At 39.1% G+C, this 19,394-nt stretch overlaps 1 protein-coding gene across 5 annotated transcripts in view; it reads left to right on the plus strand.

Moving 5' to 3' along the window:
* The window catches only part of TBC1D4 (TBC1 domain family member 4), a 95,618-nt gene that overhangs the window by 56,062 nt on the left and 20,162 nt on the right, over positions 1-19,394 (plus strand). For 3 of the 5 annotated variants that reach the window (XM_015622146.3, XM_015622122.1, XM_015622156.3), the window contains exons 4-11: positions 2,441-2,545; positions 5,099-5,231; positions 6,981-7,072; positions 7,637-7,747; positions 8,388-8,507; positions 12,024-12,098; positions 13,080-13,306; positions 15,183-15,332. In XM_015622146.3, the coding sequence (XP_015477632.1) occupies positions 2,441-2,545; positions 5,099-5,231; positions 6,981-7,072; positions 7,637-7,747; positions 8,388-8,507; positions 12,024-12,098; positions 13,080-13,306; positions 15,183-15,332 (1,013 nt within the window). The remainder of the gene's footprint in view (positions 1-2,440; positions 2,546-5,098; positions 5,232-6,980; positions 7,073-7,636; positions 7,748-8,387; positions 8,508-12,023; positions 12,099-13,079; positions 13,307-15,182; positions 15,333-19,394) is intronic. The other 2 variants (XM_015622131.3, XM_015622140.3) reach the window with 1 other exon arrangement.

The raw sequence follows: 19,394 nt of genomic DNA on the forward strand, positions 1-19,394 counted from the left end.
ATAGTTGTAATAGCTTTATAATAAATATCAAAATGGTTCTTCAAGCAGAGGTGTGGAAAGAAGAATTTGCAGATGGCTTGGGTCTTCTGCTTTTTGGGTGTACTGAAGTAACAGTTTGGCTTTAGGTACTGGGCTCCTAAGTACATACTTGTACTAACATTATATATATATATGTATATGTATGTATGTATGCATACACACACACACACACACATATATATATATATATACACACACTTATACATACTTATAATAGTCAAACAAAACAGTCCTAAGTGGGGACAACCATTTTCCTGCTGATTTTAAAATATGTTGACCAATAAGATCATGGAAAACCTTCAAGGCCCAGCTTTCCTTTAGAAAAATAACTGTAGAGTAAGTAGTGTCAGGTAATTCTATGTGCTGGGCTTTGGAGGTGTTTTTCACTCCATCTCTTCACTTTCATTTGGAGCAAAGCTTCTGTTATTTTGGATTCTTGAGTAACTCAAAGAGCAGTCACAGTACTTTGGGAGTTTGGTTTGGTTTTTTTGTTTGGTTTTGTTTTTTTGGCTTTTTTTTAATGTGAAACAGTTACTTTAAAGAAGTCAAGGAGGTTCTGTGTTCAATAGAAATAAAATATTAATTTGTTCAAGACTAAGAGTTTGTTGCATAAACCTCATCAGTACTTCCTTTAAGAACATGGTGCTAGCCCCAGGGCTAGCTGTTACAGATTTATAGGGCAGTGATTTATGATGTATTGTGGGACTGTGGCTTAGGAATATTTGTCCTTCCAGGCTTTACAAACAATGAAAAGGAGATGTTATTGCCAGTTTGCATTCTGGATTCTCTTAGTCTGGTCGAATAAAGGTATTTTTTATCCTACAGCTTAAGCATGGTTGAGCTGCTACATTCAAGTAATTATCCACACTCCTTACAATTGTCAAGCAGCAGACATAATTGATGATAAACCTCTGTGTGTGCAGTCTAAACTCAGATATCAAATAGCTGTAGAAGTTTTCTTGTTCAATTTTTTTGCAGCCTTCCCCTTGAGGGAACCCAGAACAACAAAAAACTTGGCTCTTTTGTCATGACCCCTTAAAGCCACCATCTTAAAGAAATGTGAAGGAAGTACTGTTGATTTAGGAACAGACTGTCCTATTTGTGCTTCAGTAGGGCAAGTGTCACATCTTTCTCCCCCCTCAAATGTTCTCCTGTGGAGACTGAGAAGTCAAGACAGCAGCGGACTTGTTCAGGCACTTGTCAGTAAGGAGGGAACTGGCATCTCACCAAACCACCTTTAATAAATATGTTTTCTTGCAAAACAGAGTTCAGCACTTCACTGTTCTGTAGATCAACATGTGTATACGTCTGACCTTTTTAATTTTATGCTTTTGAAGACTTCATGTGTCATGAGAAAATTAAATGAAGATTAGTAGAATGGCATTCAACTAATGCCATTTGTGTCATCTCAGCAACTCTCTGCACCTCTCAAGTTTTAAGTGGCACAAATAGGAGTTTTGGAATTTTGTTTTTAGAAACAACAGTGTGTAGTGACAATATGTTCAGCCTGTCACGTACTGCATTTCCAATTTTGTCTAGAGTGTTTTCTGTAGTGACAGGCAAGTTGCTTTGCCTCCTCCTCTCTTTTATGATATAGGTGTTTTCTTTGGAGATGGATCCAAGCAGCCGTGTTCTGATTTTTGTTGTATTTGAACTTGGGGGATTAGGCTTTCATTTGGAGAAAATCTACAATTACCATACTCAGATGATAAAAACATTGGCAAAAGCTTTAACAATAGTGAGTCATGTTCCATGAACTGAGACTGGGAATATAGTGCTTCTTAGGAAGCAGCTGTCTTTGATCTTCTCAGTGCTGTTTTTAGCAACACAGCGTTCCCTGTCAAGCTGTTATACTAAGACCTTGAAAAAAAAAGTGTCAGTAGTAATGTGTAGTAACTCTTGAAACTTCTGGTATATAACTCAGCCTCAAAGAATTTATTTCAGAATTTAGTTGGAATTCTGTATGTTGCCACTCATTCCCTCTTTTATTTTTTTTCTATTTTTTTTTTTCTGTATAGTCCTAACCTGTATTACAGGAAAGCAAGGGTCTGCTGCTAACCTAATATTTGCCCAATCCTGTGTTTTAGCATAGGCTTATAACATCAAATTTTCACTTTGGAGGCAATTCCAAATACAGGCCAGCAGTCTTTAGTTTGCTTCCCTGAAAATCCAGTGTTGTTAATGGAATAAATTCTGGTCCAGATTTATTGCTGCATAACTTTGGTTTTGATTGTATAAAGATCTTGATATAACTTAGATCCAAAAAGCAATTTAAAAAATAATTATACTGCTTATAAAATAGATCATTGGATCATTGGGGTATGCATTTATAGTTATTCAAATATTTTGAAACGAAGTCTTTATAAAATAGTCCACTAATGCTGTTTTTAAATTATTTTAGGGTATAAAACATGTTGATCACTTTGGTTTTATTTGCCGGGAATCTGTGGAACCTGGGTTAAGCCAGTATGTTTGCTATGTGTTCCAGTGTGCAAGTGAGTCTCTGGTGAGTATTTATTAATGATCCTAACCATTTAATCAGAGCATTTCCAAGGCATTTCCTCAACAACAGGTGTCTCTGTTACTCTGCTGTGTCAGCTGGGCCTCAGTGGTCACATCTGCTCAGGTGCAAGACATCAGCTGTGCATATGCAAATTTGCAGTAGGAAATGTGTCCATTCTGCTCATGCACAGCCACATCCTGCCACTCTGCTGATGTATATATATCAGTTACAAATAGATGATTCCAGATGGGTGTGTTCGTGCACATGGACTGTGAGCATATTTGGGCTCAACATTTGATTGTAACTTTTCTAATTCTAGAATTTCCAATTCTAACTGTTGAGAGACTTGGTTCCCCATCAAACATGTAAAGACATGTATTGAATCAGTAACAAAGCTGATGATAAAACCCAAACATACCCTTCAGGGTAAGGTTTAAACTCCTGACTGATCCTGCACGTGTCTTAAGCCTACATCTGGCTTTAGCTTTTTCCCTGTAGTCTGTTTTGTTTCTCAGGAGAAGAAAATACCAGCATCTGATCACAGAAGAAGAAAACAGTAGTATTCGTGAATGAGTATAACTATAAAAAAGTATATTGGACAGTGTATAAAGTATGTATCAATTAACTAAAGTTCCAGATGCCACTGATTTTACTGATAACAGGTAGCTTAATAGTGCGAGCTGAATACAGGAAATAAGTTTGACTACTCCATTTTTATTTTAAAACTGTGACACTTTAAAAGAAATTGTTTCCTGGTCTGAAACGTGTTTGTTTCTGATGGTGCTGGTAACAGTTTCTAACTCATTCTCAGATTAACTTAAAAATCGCTTTTCTAGCTAGCTGAAAATGTAATTTATTAATCCATTGACTAGCTTGAAAGTGAATAGTTTTGCATCAATAAAACTTCAAACAGCTAACAGCTCTAGATGTACAATGGCAGCTGAGGCTGCATTTTTGTCAGAACAGGAGCTTGCCATGAAATCAACCTTATCTTTGTACTAACAGAAAATGCTACATCTGACCTATTGATAAATTTGACCATGCATAATTCAGAGGCTTCAGTGATGTCTAAAACCCCCATGTTTTTATGAACCTCTTTGCTTGTTCTAGTACTGATATGTGTGGGTATGCCCACAGTGCAGTATGAAACAAATGCTCCTGAGCTACTTGCAGATGCAGTCACTCAGATCCTGGTGGCAGTTTGACTGTGGCAGGGCAGATTCTCCACTGCCAGGCAGGCTGTGTTGGGAGGCTCGTGTGTATTTACTCTAAGCCTAGTTACAGTTTGTGCTATAGTTCTTATCATTTATGGAAGTCGTAATCCGTACTCTTAGCACTGTTCTGAGGATCTTGCATTGGAGAGGGATTGTAGCCAACTTAAAAAGCTTACCAGTCCATGTTGCAAGATGAACAGTCACTGTTCAATGTTCTGCTTTATTGCTATAAAGAGAAAGTACCCAGAAATTACTGGTAATGCTTAAAACTGTGAGGTTTAAAGCAAACAAAACAAACCTAGACATACTGGGATACAAACTAGTTTAAATTTCTACTTTCAGGTTCCTTTTCTACTTTCTTTTTCCCCCCAGGTGACAGACCCTCAAAAAAGTCTATATGTTTTTAATGTTAAACTGCATGATGTGGTCTCAAATATTTCAGCTTTCTTCTTTCTGCTTAAGAAACAAAGTAACAAGCAGAGTGAGGACCTGATTCTGAAGAAGAACACTGATTTCATTCCTAAAATTTTTTTCAAGCTGCTGTCTCCCTCTTTCCTTGCTGGTGCTGAGACTGAGCAAACAGCTTTTAATAAGCATTGTATTCCCCTGAAATACAGAGAGGGGAACACCAAGTGCTTTGTATGCAGGTCTGGGAGCATATTTGAAGGATTGTGGAGAAATGCTGTGAACTCAACCTTTCTTAGATACAAGCTGAGCTTTTCTAGTGCTGGTGTGTGGGAACATAGCACTGCTGTGTTTGTGGCAGTAGCAGAGGGAAAGATAGGGCAGACTGCAGGGCAGGCCAGCAGTATTTAAGGATATGTAGTGATTGTAAGGAAGCTGGCTGGCAGTCTGGTGTCCAGGAGAAAAGTGAACTGCTGTGGGAAGCACCTGTCTGGCAGCAGGGATGGGTCTGTGGGGGTTGGTGCTAAAATGGTTTAGTGCTGGGGGGACAGGTTAAGAGGGAACATGTGCAGTTTACAGGAGAGACTTGAAGCTAAAGAAATTAATGCTTTTTATTTAGCCAGTGTATATTCAAGCCAAAAATTCTCACTTGCAGCTTCTTAAAATAGTGGGTGCTTTCCCAGTAAGCTTGAGTAGCTGCAGTTAGACATCAAGATTACACTGTCTGGCAGAACCTAAAGATGGTGATCATCTACAGAAAAGGCAGAAAGCTGTGGATTCAACTTTGATCTCTTTAGACAGCAGCAAATGGATTTGTATGGTTTTGTCTTTTTTTTTTAATTGTAAAACACCTGTCTGAGATGTGATTTATAAATTAATTTTTGTATATATGGCTTGTATTTTTTTTTATATACTCTTTTCCCTCCTTCCCATATAGGTTGATGAGGTAATGCTGACCATGAAGCAAGCCTTCAGCACTGCTGCAGCCCTGCAAAATGCCAAGACACAGATTAAACTGTGTGAGGCCTGCCCTATGCATTCGTTGCACAAACTTTGTGAAAGAATTGAAGGTAACAGCTGAGTTTATCTTCTAATTGTTGTTTGCTGATTTTTCTAGAGGAATAACTTAGACAGTGTAAGAGCAGAGGGAAAAGTATCCCAGTATGCAATTCCTACTGTCACTTTGTATTCTCTGTATTTAGGTGGCATGTTAGCAGTAATGATACTGCAACAGAATACAGTGTAGCTTCTGTTATAAATACACACTCCTGCATCATCATAACTTTCTTAAGCAGAGCAGCAAAACCCACCAGTTGACCTTCCATTTGTTTGGGGTTTTTTTTCCCCTCAAGTTGCATGCTTTCAAAATGACTCATAAAAAGACAATCATGATCAAAAAGGATCTTTCTTTCCTGTGTGTTCCTTCTTTCCTGTGTGGGATTATTTTTTCCTTTGTGTTTATCCCTTCACACACTTCAAAATCTAGTTATATTATGGGAAAATAAATTATTAAGTTAGGAGATTAATATCCAGTAAAGAAAATTAAAGCAACTACCTGGCTTCAGATATAAATAAACAAAGTTTTGTAGTGTCTCTGGAAGTGAAGTTTGCCAGAACACATGCAAAAAGTCTTACAAGATAGAATTTAAAAAAAAAAAATTGGGACCCTGTTTTTGTAGTCACTCTGCTATGTGTCCTTGCAAGGTATTGTGTGCAAAAAAAAACCAAAGCAAGTATGTTACAAAAAGCAAATAGTCTTGTATTTTCTGGTGTGGTTGTGGTGGTGCTCGATATTTACCGTTCTCCCATTCATTGAAAGTCACTGTTGCCACTTGCTTCCCTCTGGTGGATGAAAAGCCAAGTGTAAAATCTTAATGAGGTGAAATTTTGCTAGGCTGTGACTTATAGTTTCTGGGTTTAACAGCAGGTATTCAAAGTGGCAAAGCTAAGCTGGGAGAGTTTTCTGTAAATTATAAATGATAGAGGCTGCTGAATAAGGCAGTGTAAATAACTTGAAAAGTACCCAGTATCAAAATCAGATCTCTCTTGGGGCAACAACTAGAGTACTGCAGTAGTAGGTTCATAAACTTTCTACTTAGTGACTGGAAAACTTACTTTGGAGTCCCTTTTTTTTTAATCCATCTGCTTTGAATCTAGGAGTTTAGCAAAATCAAACCTAAAGCTGCATGATTTAAAAAAAAAAAAAATTTGTTCTGATGACAATTTTCTATGAATGATACCTACCTTAGAAAGAAAAAAAAAACTTCATCTAGTTCAAAGGGTATGTTTTCACTCACATTTTCAGAAATTCTTTCATTTATTCCTACAGTTTTTATGCTGTTCTTGCTCTTAAAAGTGTTTTCAGTTCTCAAAATGACCTCTACCCTGTCCTTTCCCTGGGAATAAAGGCATCTAAATTTTTCAGTTAAAAGCATCTGAAAACTTCCAAGTATCCTATGTATTGATTATCTCTTGTTATAACCCCAATCTGTTCTGTTCCTCCTCCTCTCCCACAGAGCTGGCAGGTTTCCAGCTGTCAGTGATCTCTTGGCATTAGAGCAGAGGCCACTGGTGGGGTAGGGAGCACAACCTTTTACACAGGAGCCAGCCCCTTAGCTGCTGCTGGTTATATTTTTGCTGCTAAAGAAAGGTTTTAGCAAAACCTCAATTATTTTGTATCATGTGTACATTGGATATACAACTGTCATACATTTAACTTGTATAAACTCAAATGCAGGTTTGTATCTTCTACTGTCATTTTGCCCAAAAGTGTTTTGAGAGATCATTTGAGAATCTTTAATGGTCCATTCTTTTCCTAGGACTCTATCCTCCAAGAGCCAAGCTTGTAATTCAGAGACATCTGTCATCGCTAACTGACAATGAGCAGGCAGATATTTTTGAACGTGTTCAGGTAATACCTTAGAAGCTGTTCTTCCTAATTTGAAAAAGACCCTGATAAAATGGACTAGATATTTTTGCTTTTGATTTGCTTCGTTTGTTGTATAGTTGATCTACAATTTACAAGTTTTCCACCAAAAATCATACTGAAATAACTCAAGTGTGATACACATGGAAGGGTTTTGGCACAATATTCTTGTGTAAGCCAATGTACTCCAGTGGATGAAGTATGATTTAGGCTTCCAAAAGCTGTGCTCCTCTCTGGATTCCTGAAGAGTAGGGTGGTTTGGTTTCCTTATGCCACTTAGAAGGCTGTAGAGTAACAGACAACCATAGAAAACAAAACATATGGGTGTAAGGCGCTCTTTTCTCTACAGCCTGCAACATTTTTCAGTTTTTATTCTATCTTGCTCAGGAGTGTGAAGGCAGACAGACAGAATTGCAATTTGACATAATAACAGTGCATTCTGGCGTTTGGTATATCAGTATATTAATTTCAAGGAATACCTATGTAGGAAGGAAAAAATAAGCAAATCATGACTTGAAGACAAACTGCTTTCTTTGCTGTTACTGACAGAAAATGAAGCCTGACAATGACCAGGAAGAAAATGAACTTGTGATCTTACACCTCCGTCAGCTCTGCGAGACTAAGCAGAAAACGCACATCCACATTGGTGAAGCACCATCGGTAAAGCTTTGTTTTGTATGATTCCTCTCCCTCTTCCCAGCCTATTAAAATGCTGTTTGAATTTCTTGTAGGACCACTGCTAGATTTCTTTAGGAGTACCTGAAGCTGGGTAATATAATTAAGAAAGCACTGTACAGGAAAAGAAATCTTATTTCATTTATAGCAGCTTGCCTGGGTTTTATAAGTTGAGGGGACATGACAGGAAGAAAGACAACCAATTAATTTTATGTCTTTATTTCCTTATAGTGTGAGGATAACTCTTCTTTTTCTTTCCTCTTTGATCTCCACGCCCAAGCAATAATACCTAGGAAGAATAGGAATGAAGAAGGCATTGGTTTTAGTTTAAACTATGAACTTATCTTGCAAAGGAAGTGGGCAACAGTATTGTTAAATTGGCATATTTTACAATACAGTCTTTGGGATGGAATGTGCCTTTAACTGTGGGTTTGTTTGTGAGACTGTTTCTGGTTTTTGTTTGGGGTTTTTTTTTGGAAGGAGGGTAGGGTGTTTGTGGTATATTTTTTAATAAGGCCAAGGGTATTTTGTTATGTAACCTGGTGAGCTCTAGTCTTTGGAAATAGTCTTCACAATTAAAAAAAGAATTGCCAAAGCTGAATAATGTCCTTGCTCATTTCAACAGGTCATTTCTAACAGTGCGATTCCAGAAGGCACCACCAGTGGTGGCCGGTTTAAACTTGACATTCTGAAAAACAAGGCGAAGAAATCCTTGACTAGCTCTCTGGAAAATATTTTCTCAAGGGTAAGTTTAACAACTCATTTTCATCAGCTGTCCCAGATATCCTTGACAGTAAAGACCTATCAGTTTTTTTCCTTTTTTTTGTCCTCAGTCTGATAAATGCTTAATGAAGCAATATCTCTGTTGTGAAATCTGAGAGTTACAGCTGGGTTGATTGTGACTTAATTGTATGAGAAAGTTTCCTGCAAGGCCACACGTATTGAGGGGGAAAAAAGACAAATTTCTGAATAATGAACATTTATTGTAGGTGGCAAGTGAGCTAGCTGGGTGAGTATGAGCTAGTTGGATGTGTTGCTTCAGAATAAAATTCAATCAGGATGGTTGCATGATCCCATAAGGAGACATGTTATTGGTTTTGCAAAGTGTGAATAAATGTGCCAGCATATATGGGAAATCTCTCTATTCTGAGAAGTAATACCTTCCAGCTCATAGCTGCAATTGCTCATATTAGGCTCTAAGAATCTTTAGAAACTAGTAACAGAATTCCTTTTGCAGGGAAAAAAAAAAGCAATAGTTTTAAAAAGTGAGTTGATCTTCATTTTAATGTTCCTAGCCAGATATGATATGAAATTGAGAATGATCATTGAAACTCTCTTACATTATGTAGTCTTTCGGTAAAAAAGTCAGAATGGCAAGGTTTGCTTAGTGTCCTCTGCTCAGAAGGGTGAGTCAGAGAAGAGGCATATAGAGAAATATCTGAAGAAGGCTGTGTGCCTGGGATCCAGTGTGTCATTACAGAGGAAATGTGATGAGCTGAGTACAGGATAATTTGGACCAGTGACATTAATTAATGTTCCTTCTGCTAGTAACTTCAAGAGCCCTAAGTTGTACTTGTCCTGCAGCTTACATGATCATGTCATAAAGTAACCTACAAATGTAGGATGCCCTGGATGTTCCCTGTATAAAGCGAACAAAATACTCTTAGCCAGAGAGAATCCTTAGAACTTACAGGTATGTGTCAATTTGATCTAGCATTGGAACTAGTATTAAACTCTCCTGGTCAAATTTGGCCTCTCTTGTGTAGCAGATTTTACAAACTAGGGACTTGGTCTGAATGTGGAGAGAGAGAAAGAGGGAGTGACTGTATGTAAAAGAGAGCTAAAGAGTGATGGCAGTGAGAAGATCTGGGTAATTTCAGTGTTTGGAATATCATCAAATGGTGATAGGTACAGTTGTGCCTTTGATGTGTCTGGTTTCTTTTCCACAACTAAGGGACATGTGATTGGCAAGTGATCTAGCTCTAGTGGTGGGTCACTGGCCCTGCGGTTGCTGTGAAAGAAGTCATTGCTGAAGTAAAGCTTTTACAGCCATCTGGGCACTCCAGTCATGTCATGGAGAAATCATTTGGATGAAATACACTGCTTAAGTTGAAAAATCTCTGAAGGGAAATTTCTTATAAATAGATGTTAGGGGTTTTTTGGTATAGTATGTTTCTTCTCACCAGGGCCACTGAGACATTCTGCATATTATATATAAGGCTCTACTACAGCCCATGATTGAGTTCAAGAGAAGGGGACACCTGAATCTGAATCAGGCCATTTCAAGTTGGCTGTTTATGAAGCGGGTTTGTGATTGTGAGAAAGGTCGTCTCATCTTTACCCTGACAGTACAAGAGATCAGGAACAGCAGCATGTTGCAGTGAGTCATGATACACATAGGGGTTCATCCTTGCAGATCCACCTAAAGGTTGCTCAATGCAAGACCAAGAAAAATTACTACTGAGTGCAGCTCAACCACTAATTATCTGTTTAAAAGCAGGTACATACAAGTGTCTCTGTGAAGGCATGCTGTGCATACATGTGATGCACAATGACTTTTTCAGTAGTTCTTGCTCTTCATCAGACTACTACTACAAGCCTAACAGATCATGGTCAATTCTTAAAGGTACTTAACCACTAAGTACCTATTGGTATGGTGGGTTTTCCCCTCTGCCAGGTGCAGATGGTATTGCAATAGAGATAATTAGTCATAAGTTGTCATCTTTATTTAAAAGTACACTTAGTAAGAGAGACCAAGAAAGAGCTTAAATTAGTTTTCTTTTGTTTTTTTAAAGTGGCATTCAGCATCTTTTGATAGATAGTTTTTTATAGATATCTTTTTTATAGAAAGTTTTAAAATGAAAGTTAGAAGTCAGTATAAGTTGGAGGGAGTCTTAGCCTCAATCTTAGGAAAGTTAGAAAGAAAGAACCAGCATCTAAGAACACTTCAAGTGGATGGTTTCTTAGCTAGGTAAATAGCACCAAGTGGCATTTTAAACCACTCACTACTTGCCTTAGGAAACATGTTGGTTTCTGTGACCTGGCTTCACACAGTCCCAGAAGAATGTCAGTTCTTCACTTGTTTGTTTTGCTGGACTGATCTTATTTTTATGAGGTTTGAACCAAAAACAGGCTTCCTAATGAGGTACCTCAGAGAAATAAATATCACCTTTCTTTGACCTCTTGAACGGATTTCATCCAATCCATGCTGTGCTAACCTCTTCTGTTGTTGTTCTTTCTTAAGCAAAAAGTCCTTCTTACAGTGCCAAAAGTATGCATTTTCAAAGGTAGTGAGAAACTTCCAACTTAAACTTTGCTCTTAGCTTTTTGGGAGATTCAGTGAAGAGATGCTTCAGGCAGAGTATTTATTGGTAATGTGCTTAAGTGGGATAATACACTTAAAGGACACTCTAAGTCCTGAAAATAATTCTTACCAGGAAAAAGTAGGCTAAATAAATTCTGATGATACTGACAAAACTTCCCCTGGAGTTGCAAGCATACCAAGAGGAGCTCTATCTATAGTTTTCCTAAAACCTAGGCTATTTTTGTCCTGATAAAGTACTGGAAGCAGCTTGCTTCAGCAGTCAGAAGTGTCCGACAGCAAACATCACCAGGGAGTTAACATTAGGTGTGAAACGTAGTCAAAAGTGTTGTGGATCTATTGCCTTTTCCTGTGAAACTAAAGGACTGTTACAAATTCAGCAAAGATCCTTTAGCATAAATTTCTAGCATCAGGTTTATCTGCATTATAAATGAAAAGTCTTGTCTTGTTTGGTGCTATTTGTCTGCATTTGCTGCCAAGAGAGCATTTCTCCCCAGTTTTGGTGCTTTGACTCCTTTTGCCCAGGTGGACGTAATTTGTCTGAAATGTTTAGATACTGATAAACTCTTATTTCATGGGACTGAAGTGTGTTATATGCATTCATCAGGAACAGCACATGCACAGTACTGAAGTCTGGAGTTTTTTCAGCTTGTTTAGGCTGACTTGGCTATGTTGCCTCAGAAGAGTCAGGAGATACTCGCTTGCCTCAAACAATAGAGCTGCGGGTTTAAAACTCCTGGGAGCAATGTGGGAGAAGATGCAGTTTGGCCAGCTAAAGAAGTCACTTTTTGTAAAGTCCAGTGCTTGAGCCATGATCTGCAGTCTCATGTCAGACATATCACATGCCTGTGTTCACCTGTGCACGTGTTGCCATCTTTGCCTAACCTTCAGAAAAAGAGGAAAAAGACCAGGTTAAATTTCTTGCCTTTTTTCTCGCAGGGAGCCAACAGAATGCGAGGCCGCCTGGGAAGTGTGGACAGCTTTGAGCGCTGCAGCAGCCTGGCTTCTGACAGAGTACGTAAGGAGCTTAGCTTAAACTGGTGTTTGCATACACGGCTGTCAATGGAGCGCAAAAACGGCACTCTCTGCTTTAATTTGGAGGAAGTAGAACAAAGCACATCAACTTACAAAACTCAAAGATGTTTCCACTGGGAGGCAGAGGGTGTAAGAAAGCTGGGATTTATGTTGACTTGAAGCTCCAGCTTTAATCTGATTGCCAGTGGTTTTCTCCTACACTTCACTCGCTTTTACAAAAAGCAAAGAATTTCTGGCTCGTGCCTTGTTTTACTGAAGTAATTAAGTAAGGTCATGCCTCAACAAAAGGAAGTGCTCTGAAGGTGAAGAATCCTTTCTGTAAGTAATAGTTGCTTTAGGGAAGTAAGAATTTTTGACCTAAGCCCAGCTGTTGGGCATGCTGTATGGTAGCAAAAGGGCAGAACTCTGTTCACTTTCTTTTTATTTCCTGTTTTTAAAGTTTTACCTCACATGAGGGTTGGTTACTGGTTTTTCCCAGGAGGCAAAGATTCTGTTAGGGTTTTCCTGCTACAGTTACTCATAAAGTGGCTGTGTAATAACAGTCTCTCTTCCAGGATGTCGCTGTGACGGTACAGGAAGTATGCTCGCGATATGTCGAGGAAACTAGCTAAACGCAGTTTCCCTAGTCTTTTCCATTCCTGTGTTTTCCTGAAAGAGATAGAATCCTGGTAGCTGGAATGCCAATCCCTGCGAGAGGATGCCTGGAGTAATTAATATGTTGTTTGTGTTGTGTATACAGTTTTATTCCTCCCTCCGCTTTCCCTTTTTGGAAGAAGGACGCTTCTGGTTTGGAGTGAACTATCAAAGGATGTCTGGTTTGGGTGATAATTAGCATACAATAGGCCATGACCCAGAAGGGGGAGAGGCTTTGGTGCCCCGGTGCTGGCTGCCCGTGGGTTAAGTGAGAGCTCTCGTAGGGCACAGAGCCTCAGGCCTTACTCCGCCAGCACTTCCTTTCAGGACACTTCTCCGGGCGATTCCCCGCCAGCTACTCCTCCAGCGTCCCCCGTGTCCTCGGCCTGGCAGACGTTTCCCGAGGAAGGCTCGGACTCCCCTCAGTTCAGGAGGCGCGCACACACCTTCAGCCACCCGCCCTCCAGTGCCAGACGGAGGATCACCTTCCAGAACGGGCGCTCCCAGAGCGCCCGGTCCCCGCTGCTGCGGCAGAACTGCGTGGAGACGGCAAGGTGAGTCAGGGCATGCCACCGCCCGCGGTCCCCTGCCGTCCCGGTGCTCCAGCCTCACCTGCCTCCCTCCTGGTGGAGGCTGCCACAGCCCTGCTTCTGACACAGTACGTAAGGAGCTTAGTTCAGGTTGGTTTCTGCACTTCTCTGGGGTTTGTTTGTTCCTTTATTTATTTGTTTTCAGCCTGTCTTTTCTGCCTCTGGGTAGTTTAGTATTTTGTGGTAACTCAATAGTCCCTGAATTTGTGGTTCAGGGACGGCATCAATCCATCAAACTGATGATTCGGACAGATGCCAGAACCAATCTGTTTGTTTATTTACTTATTTATTTATTTGTCACCCCTGAGCTGAGCCTTTTTGGCAGTCTTGTTAGTCAGACCCTTTGGAAAAGAGGCCCTCAGTGCTTTAAGTGGCAGAGATGGCAGCCTGAAACTTTCATGCCAGGATGAAAAAGGCACTAACAGCTTCAAGTGTCTGTAGCTGTGTTAGTCAAATCTCACAGAGAGTATGTCCAGAATTAAAACTGGTGGGGAGTCTTGCAAAGGACATAAGGATTAAACACATCCACTGAACTCTGAGGCATGTGATTTCCCTATTTGCCTTTCTCCAGAGCTTCCCTCTGTAGCTTCCCTCTATAATTTCTTTCTGCTTCCTTTTTGGAGACTCTCCAGCTATTAACATATGGAGCACTGTTCCTTCAGGAGTTCCTTCACTCAGCAGAAGAGGTCCCCACAGTTCATTGTGGGTTTCTTTGGTTGTGCCTTCTTTTTTTTCTCTATTCTGGCTACCTGGAGTAAGTGATTATACAAACTCCAAACCCTTTACAAAACTCAGGTCCAGATGAGCTGAATTGTTTTCTGTAGGAGGATTGCATTTTCCAACCTATTGTCTGTTTCAGTGCTTGGTTATAATTCTACTTTTCGTGGGCTTTTTCTAAAAATGGCTTTAAATAATAATTTGTCACCTGTTTGATGTCTGCATTAAAATATCAGCGTGAATGCTGCACCAGCTAGTAGAGAAGGGCAAAAAATTTTATTCTGTTTTAAGAGAATGGAAAGGAATGAAGGGTAAGAAACCAGCCTTTGTTACATTGTGTTTCTAGAGAGATAAATAATATGTTTTTTATTGAGGTAAACTTTTTTCCCACTACCATGTTGTATGCAAACAGGAAACCCTGACAGTTCAAAGTGAAGGACTTGCTGACTGCATTACTTTGTAATAACTTGTAAGAAGTTGCTGATTAAGTGGCATCAGCAGATTTTTAGTCAAAACAGTTTGTAGCAGCCTGGTTGTAGGCTGGGATTTTTCATTCTTTCCTTTTGAGGATTAGTCATAAATGTTAAGCAAAAGAAACTGAATTAATTTTTATGTCCCCTCCAATTTGTCATTAATGTTTAACTGTGAAGTAGGACTACCTATCTTAATTTAATTACTTCACAAAAAATTATTCAGAAAGGCTGCATTTAAATAATCTCTACTTCCTAATGTGTTGTTTACAAAAGCAAAAAAATATTGAAGGGGAAGAAACAGTGTGATTCATATTATTGGAAGAAAGTTTCTAAGGGTATTTTCTGAATGTTTAAGAGATTATTTTTTTTTTTTAATTTGCTTTGGGAATAAATAAAGCTAAAGAAATAAGGTGGTCTCCCTGTTCTGCAATGTCATTGAAAAGTTTTTCAGTAGAAATCAGCTGTAACAGAAAAATCAATATCCCCAGGGAAGCTGCCCAGGAGTGCACGTGGTACATTTTATCTTCTGGGAAACACAGTTAACGTAAGCCAAGATGAGTTATTTGGCCAGTGTCTCTAATCTGGTGGTTTTGTTGTTGTGTCCCAATCCCTGCTGACCCATCTGCTGTGTTCTCTTGTTGCCTGCACAGTCCTGTGGTCGGGGTTCGGCGCGCTCTCAGTGAGAGTGAATCTGCGTCACCTGGTCTCCCCTCCTCTCTCTCTGCCCCTTCTTTCCTGAAAACTTTTTACCAGGGCTCAGGAAGGTTGCTCCAGCACTCAGAAAGTGACCTCTCCAAGAGGTGAGAGCGTTGTCTCCTGCCTAGTTCCCTAGTGCCACTAGCTTAACCGCAGGATTCCCAGTGGAATGCAGCACATGGCATCTCCCACTCTGCCTTGTGCTCCTGCATTTCTAACAGACTGCTGTGATGCAAATGGGAAAACAGGCTTTTGCATAAAAAGCCTGTTAAAACTAGAGGCTTCTATGCTGACATCAAGTAGCTGTCACCTATTTCTGTTGCAGTGTTGCAAATCTGGTGCATTGGTTTGTCACAGAAATGCAGTGGATTTTAGGAGTGTTGTGCCAATTTAATGCTTTCTCTGCTGAATGCAAACAAGCATGTGTTGCCATGATCACTGGCATGTGAAAATAAGAAAAGAGCAATGTGAAGAATGTACAGTACTAATGTGGGATGCCTGTGCATGAGGAAGGGGAAACACCAAGTTAACTGTGTGATACTAACTATGAGATGTTTAGAGAGAATTAAGAAATAACTTCCAGTTGAAGAGGATTTGGGAAGAAGCAAAGGTATGAAAAGTGGCAAAAAATACCCCAAACCTATCTCTTACAGACTACCTCTAGTTTGGGTTCCAGTCCAGCTTTGTTTCATCAGTGTTCCCTTTAGATAGCAGGATTGAACCAATGCCCAGCTCAATTTGTATAGGCTGTGGACATCATTAAACCCAGATTTCTGGGTTTGGGGAACGAAGGATTGAATATTTTATGAAAACTGCATTTTAATGCCAGATAATTACGAACTGAAATTTCAGAGATACCATTTTTGGAATTGGTTATGCAGGCAGATCAAGGTACTGTGCTTCATTATAGTGGAGTTTTGAACTCTTGTGGTGGGGAGACCTTCAAGGAGTAGTTCACAGAAGACCACCATGTTTCTACTTAGGTTTTACAGTATATACAATTCTGATATCATTTGATCTTTAATTTGTGTGGAGACTCTTGTGAAAATGGGATCTTGTTAGCTATAGGTCTTGCTGGGAGCTACTGGGCCTGAAACTGTCGTGGTGAGGAAATTGCAATAGCAAGAGTGCACTGTTACCATCTAGTTGGGTTTGTGAAGGGAATTCAACAGATACAGTCAGAAAGAAGTGCTGAGTGAATAATGCTGATGTGATAAGGGTCACTAAAGTAACAATTACTTCACCTGACTAATGGAGAATGAAATATATTATCCCACTGACAGTGGCCAAAGCTTGCAAGTGTATGTTATGCCATCAGGTTTACAAATGAGAGAAGTTCTAATATTTAGTGCATTTTTCTTGTGGGTTTCTTCTTTGGTTTGTTGTTTTGTTTGTTTTTTTTTTCCCTTTAGTTCTTTTTCTCAGAGAGGACCACTTTTCCTCCCCATAGGATCAGTGTGAGGTGTTCTTAGCGTTCTCATGCGTGTGAGTGTATGATAGGTTGGAAGCACAGTGCATCAGTGCTTTTCTATCTGGAGACTATAAACTGACTGCTAGGAACCCTGATTAAAACTTCAGTGCATTTTCCAGGATAAACCTGGTTACTACGCATTCATGAAGTGTGGAATTCCTATTGCACTGGAGAAAAATTCTGTAGACTCTCACTTCTTTATCATGGAGCTTTGAGATTAAAAATACAGCAGGCACCTTTTCTTGGTGTTGTGGAAAATTTCATTGTGCAAGAGCAGAGCCAGTTTTTCAGTTGGAATTAATTTTAGAAGGATTTTGGAATTGTAGCGGTCAGATGGGCTTATACAAAGAGAATATTATAGAATGGCATGGGATTTTTTGTTGGGTTTTTGTGGTTGCTTTTTGTTTGTTTGTTTTCAGTTGTTTTATAGAATTTTTTATTGAATCACAGAATGATTGTTTCATTGGTTTGGGTTGGAAGGGACCATAAAGATCATTTAGTTACAGCTCCCCATATAGTTCCTTTCTTTAAGGAATGGATGGTATAGTAAATTTTGGCATCAGCATAGTATTTATAGGTGCCTTCAGAATGTTTTTATGGCATTGTCAATATATTTCTCTGGAGAGAAGCCTAGGATGGTAATGGTCTCCACATAAGCTTGACTTTTGACAAGCATGTTGTGCAGCATTGAACAGAATTGCAGATAAGGATTAAAAAAATGTCTGGTCAACATGAAGGTAAACAAGACTTTTAAATATAAACACAGAAACAGCACTTTAAAAAATGCAACAACCTTCAGTGTAGGTTTGACTAGCCCACAATTTCTCTGTTCATTGTGTTGCTGTGCAAGGATAATTAAAGCTGAATTTGAACAGATTCCTTTTTTTAAAACAGCTTCGTATCTCATGAAGGAAGTAATATACTTGAGAATATTTTTTAAGCAAAATAGCAGAAAGTAATTATTCAGAATAAAATTATATGACAGGAGTGAGAACCAATAGAGAGGTGTAAACTGATAGAAACTGGTTTTTCTTCTTCCCAGATGGGAGGAATGTTTCATGTATTAGTCTTACATATAAGTTTCTGCCAGCTTAAGTGCTGGGAAGTTGAATTCTATACTTGATTTCGGGGGTTTTTTACCATCTCAGCCTCCAAATTGCTAAGGAGGTTGCACTGATTCAATTGCTGCTTAGAGCAATCAAGAAGAGAAATTGAAATGAAAGCAGAATGGGGAAAAATACAAGTCTTGGCATGAGCAACAGTATTTATTCACAAGTCATATGGCTTTCATGGACTCAAGTGCAAAATAATTCAGGTAAGTATTATGTAAAGAGTTCACAAGAAATGGGGTAGTGGTGTGATTTTTTAAATACCAGTCTTCGTGAGCATTTTAAAGAACAGTTCTGGGAAGAGATTTAGATAATTAAAACTAAGAAATAAGCATATTTGTAATCTGACCAATTTTTTGTGTTTTCTTCTTTCTTTCCTTATTTTCTTCCCCTGAGGTAGCTGTCTCATCTTCATGCTATGCATTATCTGATGGAATAGTTAATGGGTGAAACTGAGTTGCAGTTACCTGAGATAAAACTTCACATGATTAATATTCTGTATTCTTGAGTACTTGGGTTATTGCTTGGAAAAGTTTAAGGGTGAAAGTAGAGACTGAAATTTTTGAGGCATTATATTGAATTACAGCTGTTCATTTTTTATTGTATACAAGCTGATAAATGTGATTTGGTTTCTGTATTGGGTCAGAAGCATAGGGTAAGTAAGTATCCCTACAGAGCACCATTATTCTCCAAACTGAGTTGTGATGCACATGTCTTAAATACAAATTGTTATCTTTTTCTAGTGATTCTTCCACTAGGTGACTTTGCAGCATGTTTCCCATGTACATGGGAAGATGTCCACCTAAGGTATCTGCTTAGGTGGTAGTGAAAACTCTGCTGTTTTTCAGTAGCAATGACTGAACTCTGTTTAAGAAGTTGTTTTTCTTGTTTTGGAGATGCTTGGCTAAGTCTCCCCACCCACAATAAACCTCTTGATTTCGTGGGAGCTGATTGCTAGTTATTTTTCTTTACCCCCACACTTTTTAGAGAAGCTGTTTTTTGCACTAACCTCCTGATTCTTTTTGTTAGGGTAGGAGACGCTACGATTTTACTCTGATTTCTTCCTGCTTTTGCTCTGTAGGGTATTGTTTCATACCTTCAGATCTGATACTAAGTTAGGACTTGTCTGTCTTGAAATGAGGAAACTCTCTTTGCTCAATTTCTACTCTCCCTTCCCTAAATCTTGTTGTTTTCATGGGTTAATATGGTGAGGTGTGTTCCTGAGCCTTGCAAGCGTTTTTCTCTAATCACTTACTGGACAGCTCTTTGAAAGAGAAGGTGATTAACATTATTTACTTGAAATGACATGGGCCTTTTGCAAAGGGAGGATTTAAAAATAGAAATACAGGTCTTCAGAACTATGATTTGCACACTTCATGAGGCAGCGTATGTGATTAGTTCATCCCAGTGTAAACTCTGTGACTCAAGTGGTGTAAACAGGTTAGTTTCATACCCAATACCAGCTACCTTCTTATTCTGACTTTTCTGTGAGTTTTGCTGCTGTAAATTGAACCCTACTCCTAGGACTGTCTAGAGGCACAGTAGCTGAACATAGATTTTTGTACATAGCAGTAGAAAAGAACTTT

Source organism: Parus major, chromosome 1, assembly GCF_001522545.3.
Source record: "Parus major isolate Abel chromosome 1, Parus_major1.1, whole genome shotgun sequence".
Lineage (NCBI taxonomy): Eukaryota > Metazoa > Chordata > Aves > Passeriformes > Paridae > Parus > Parus major.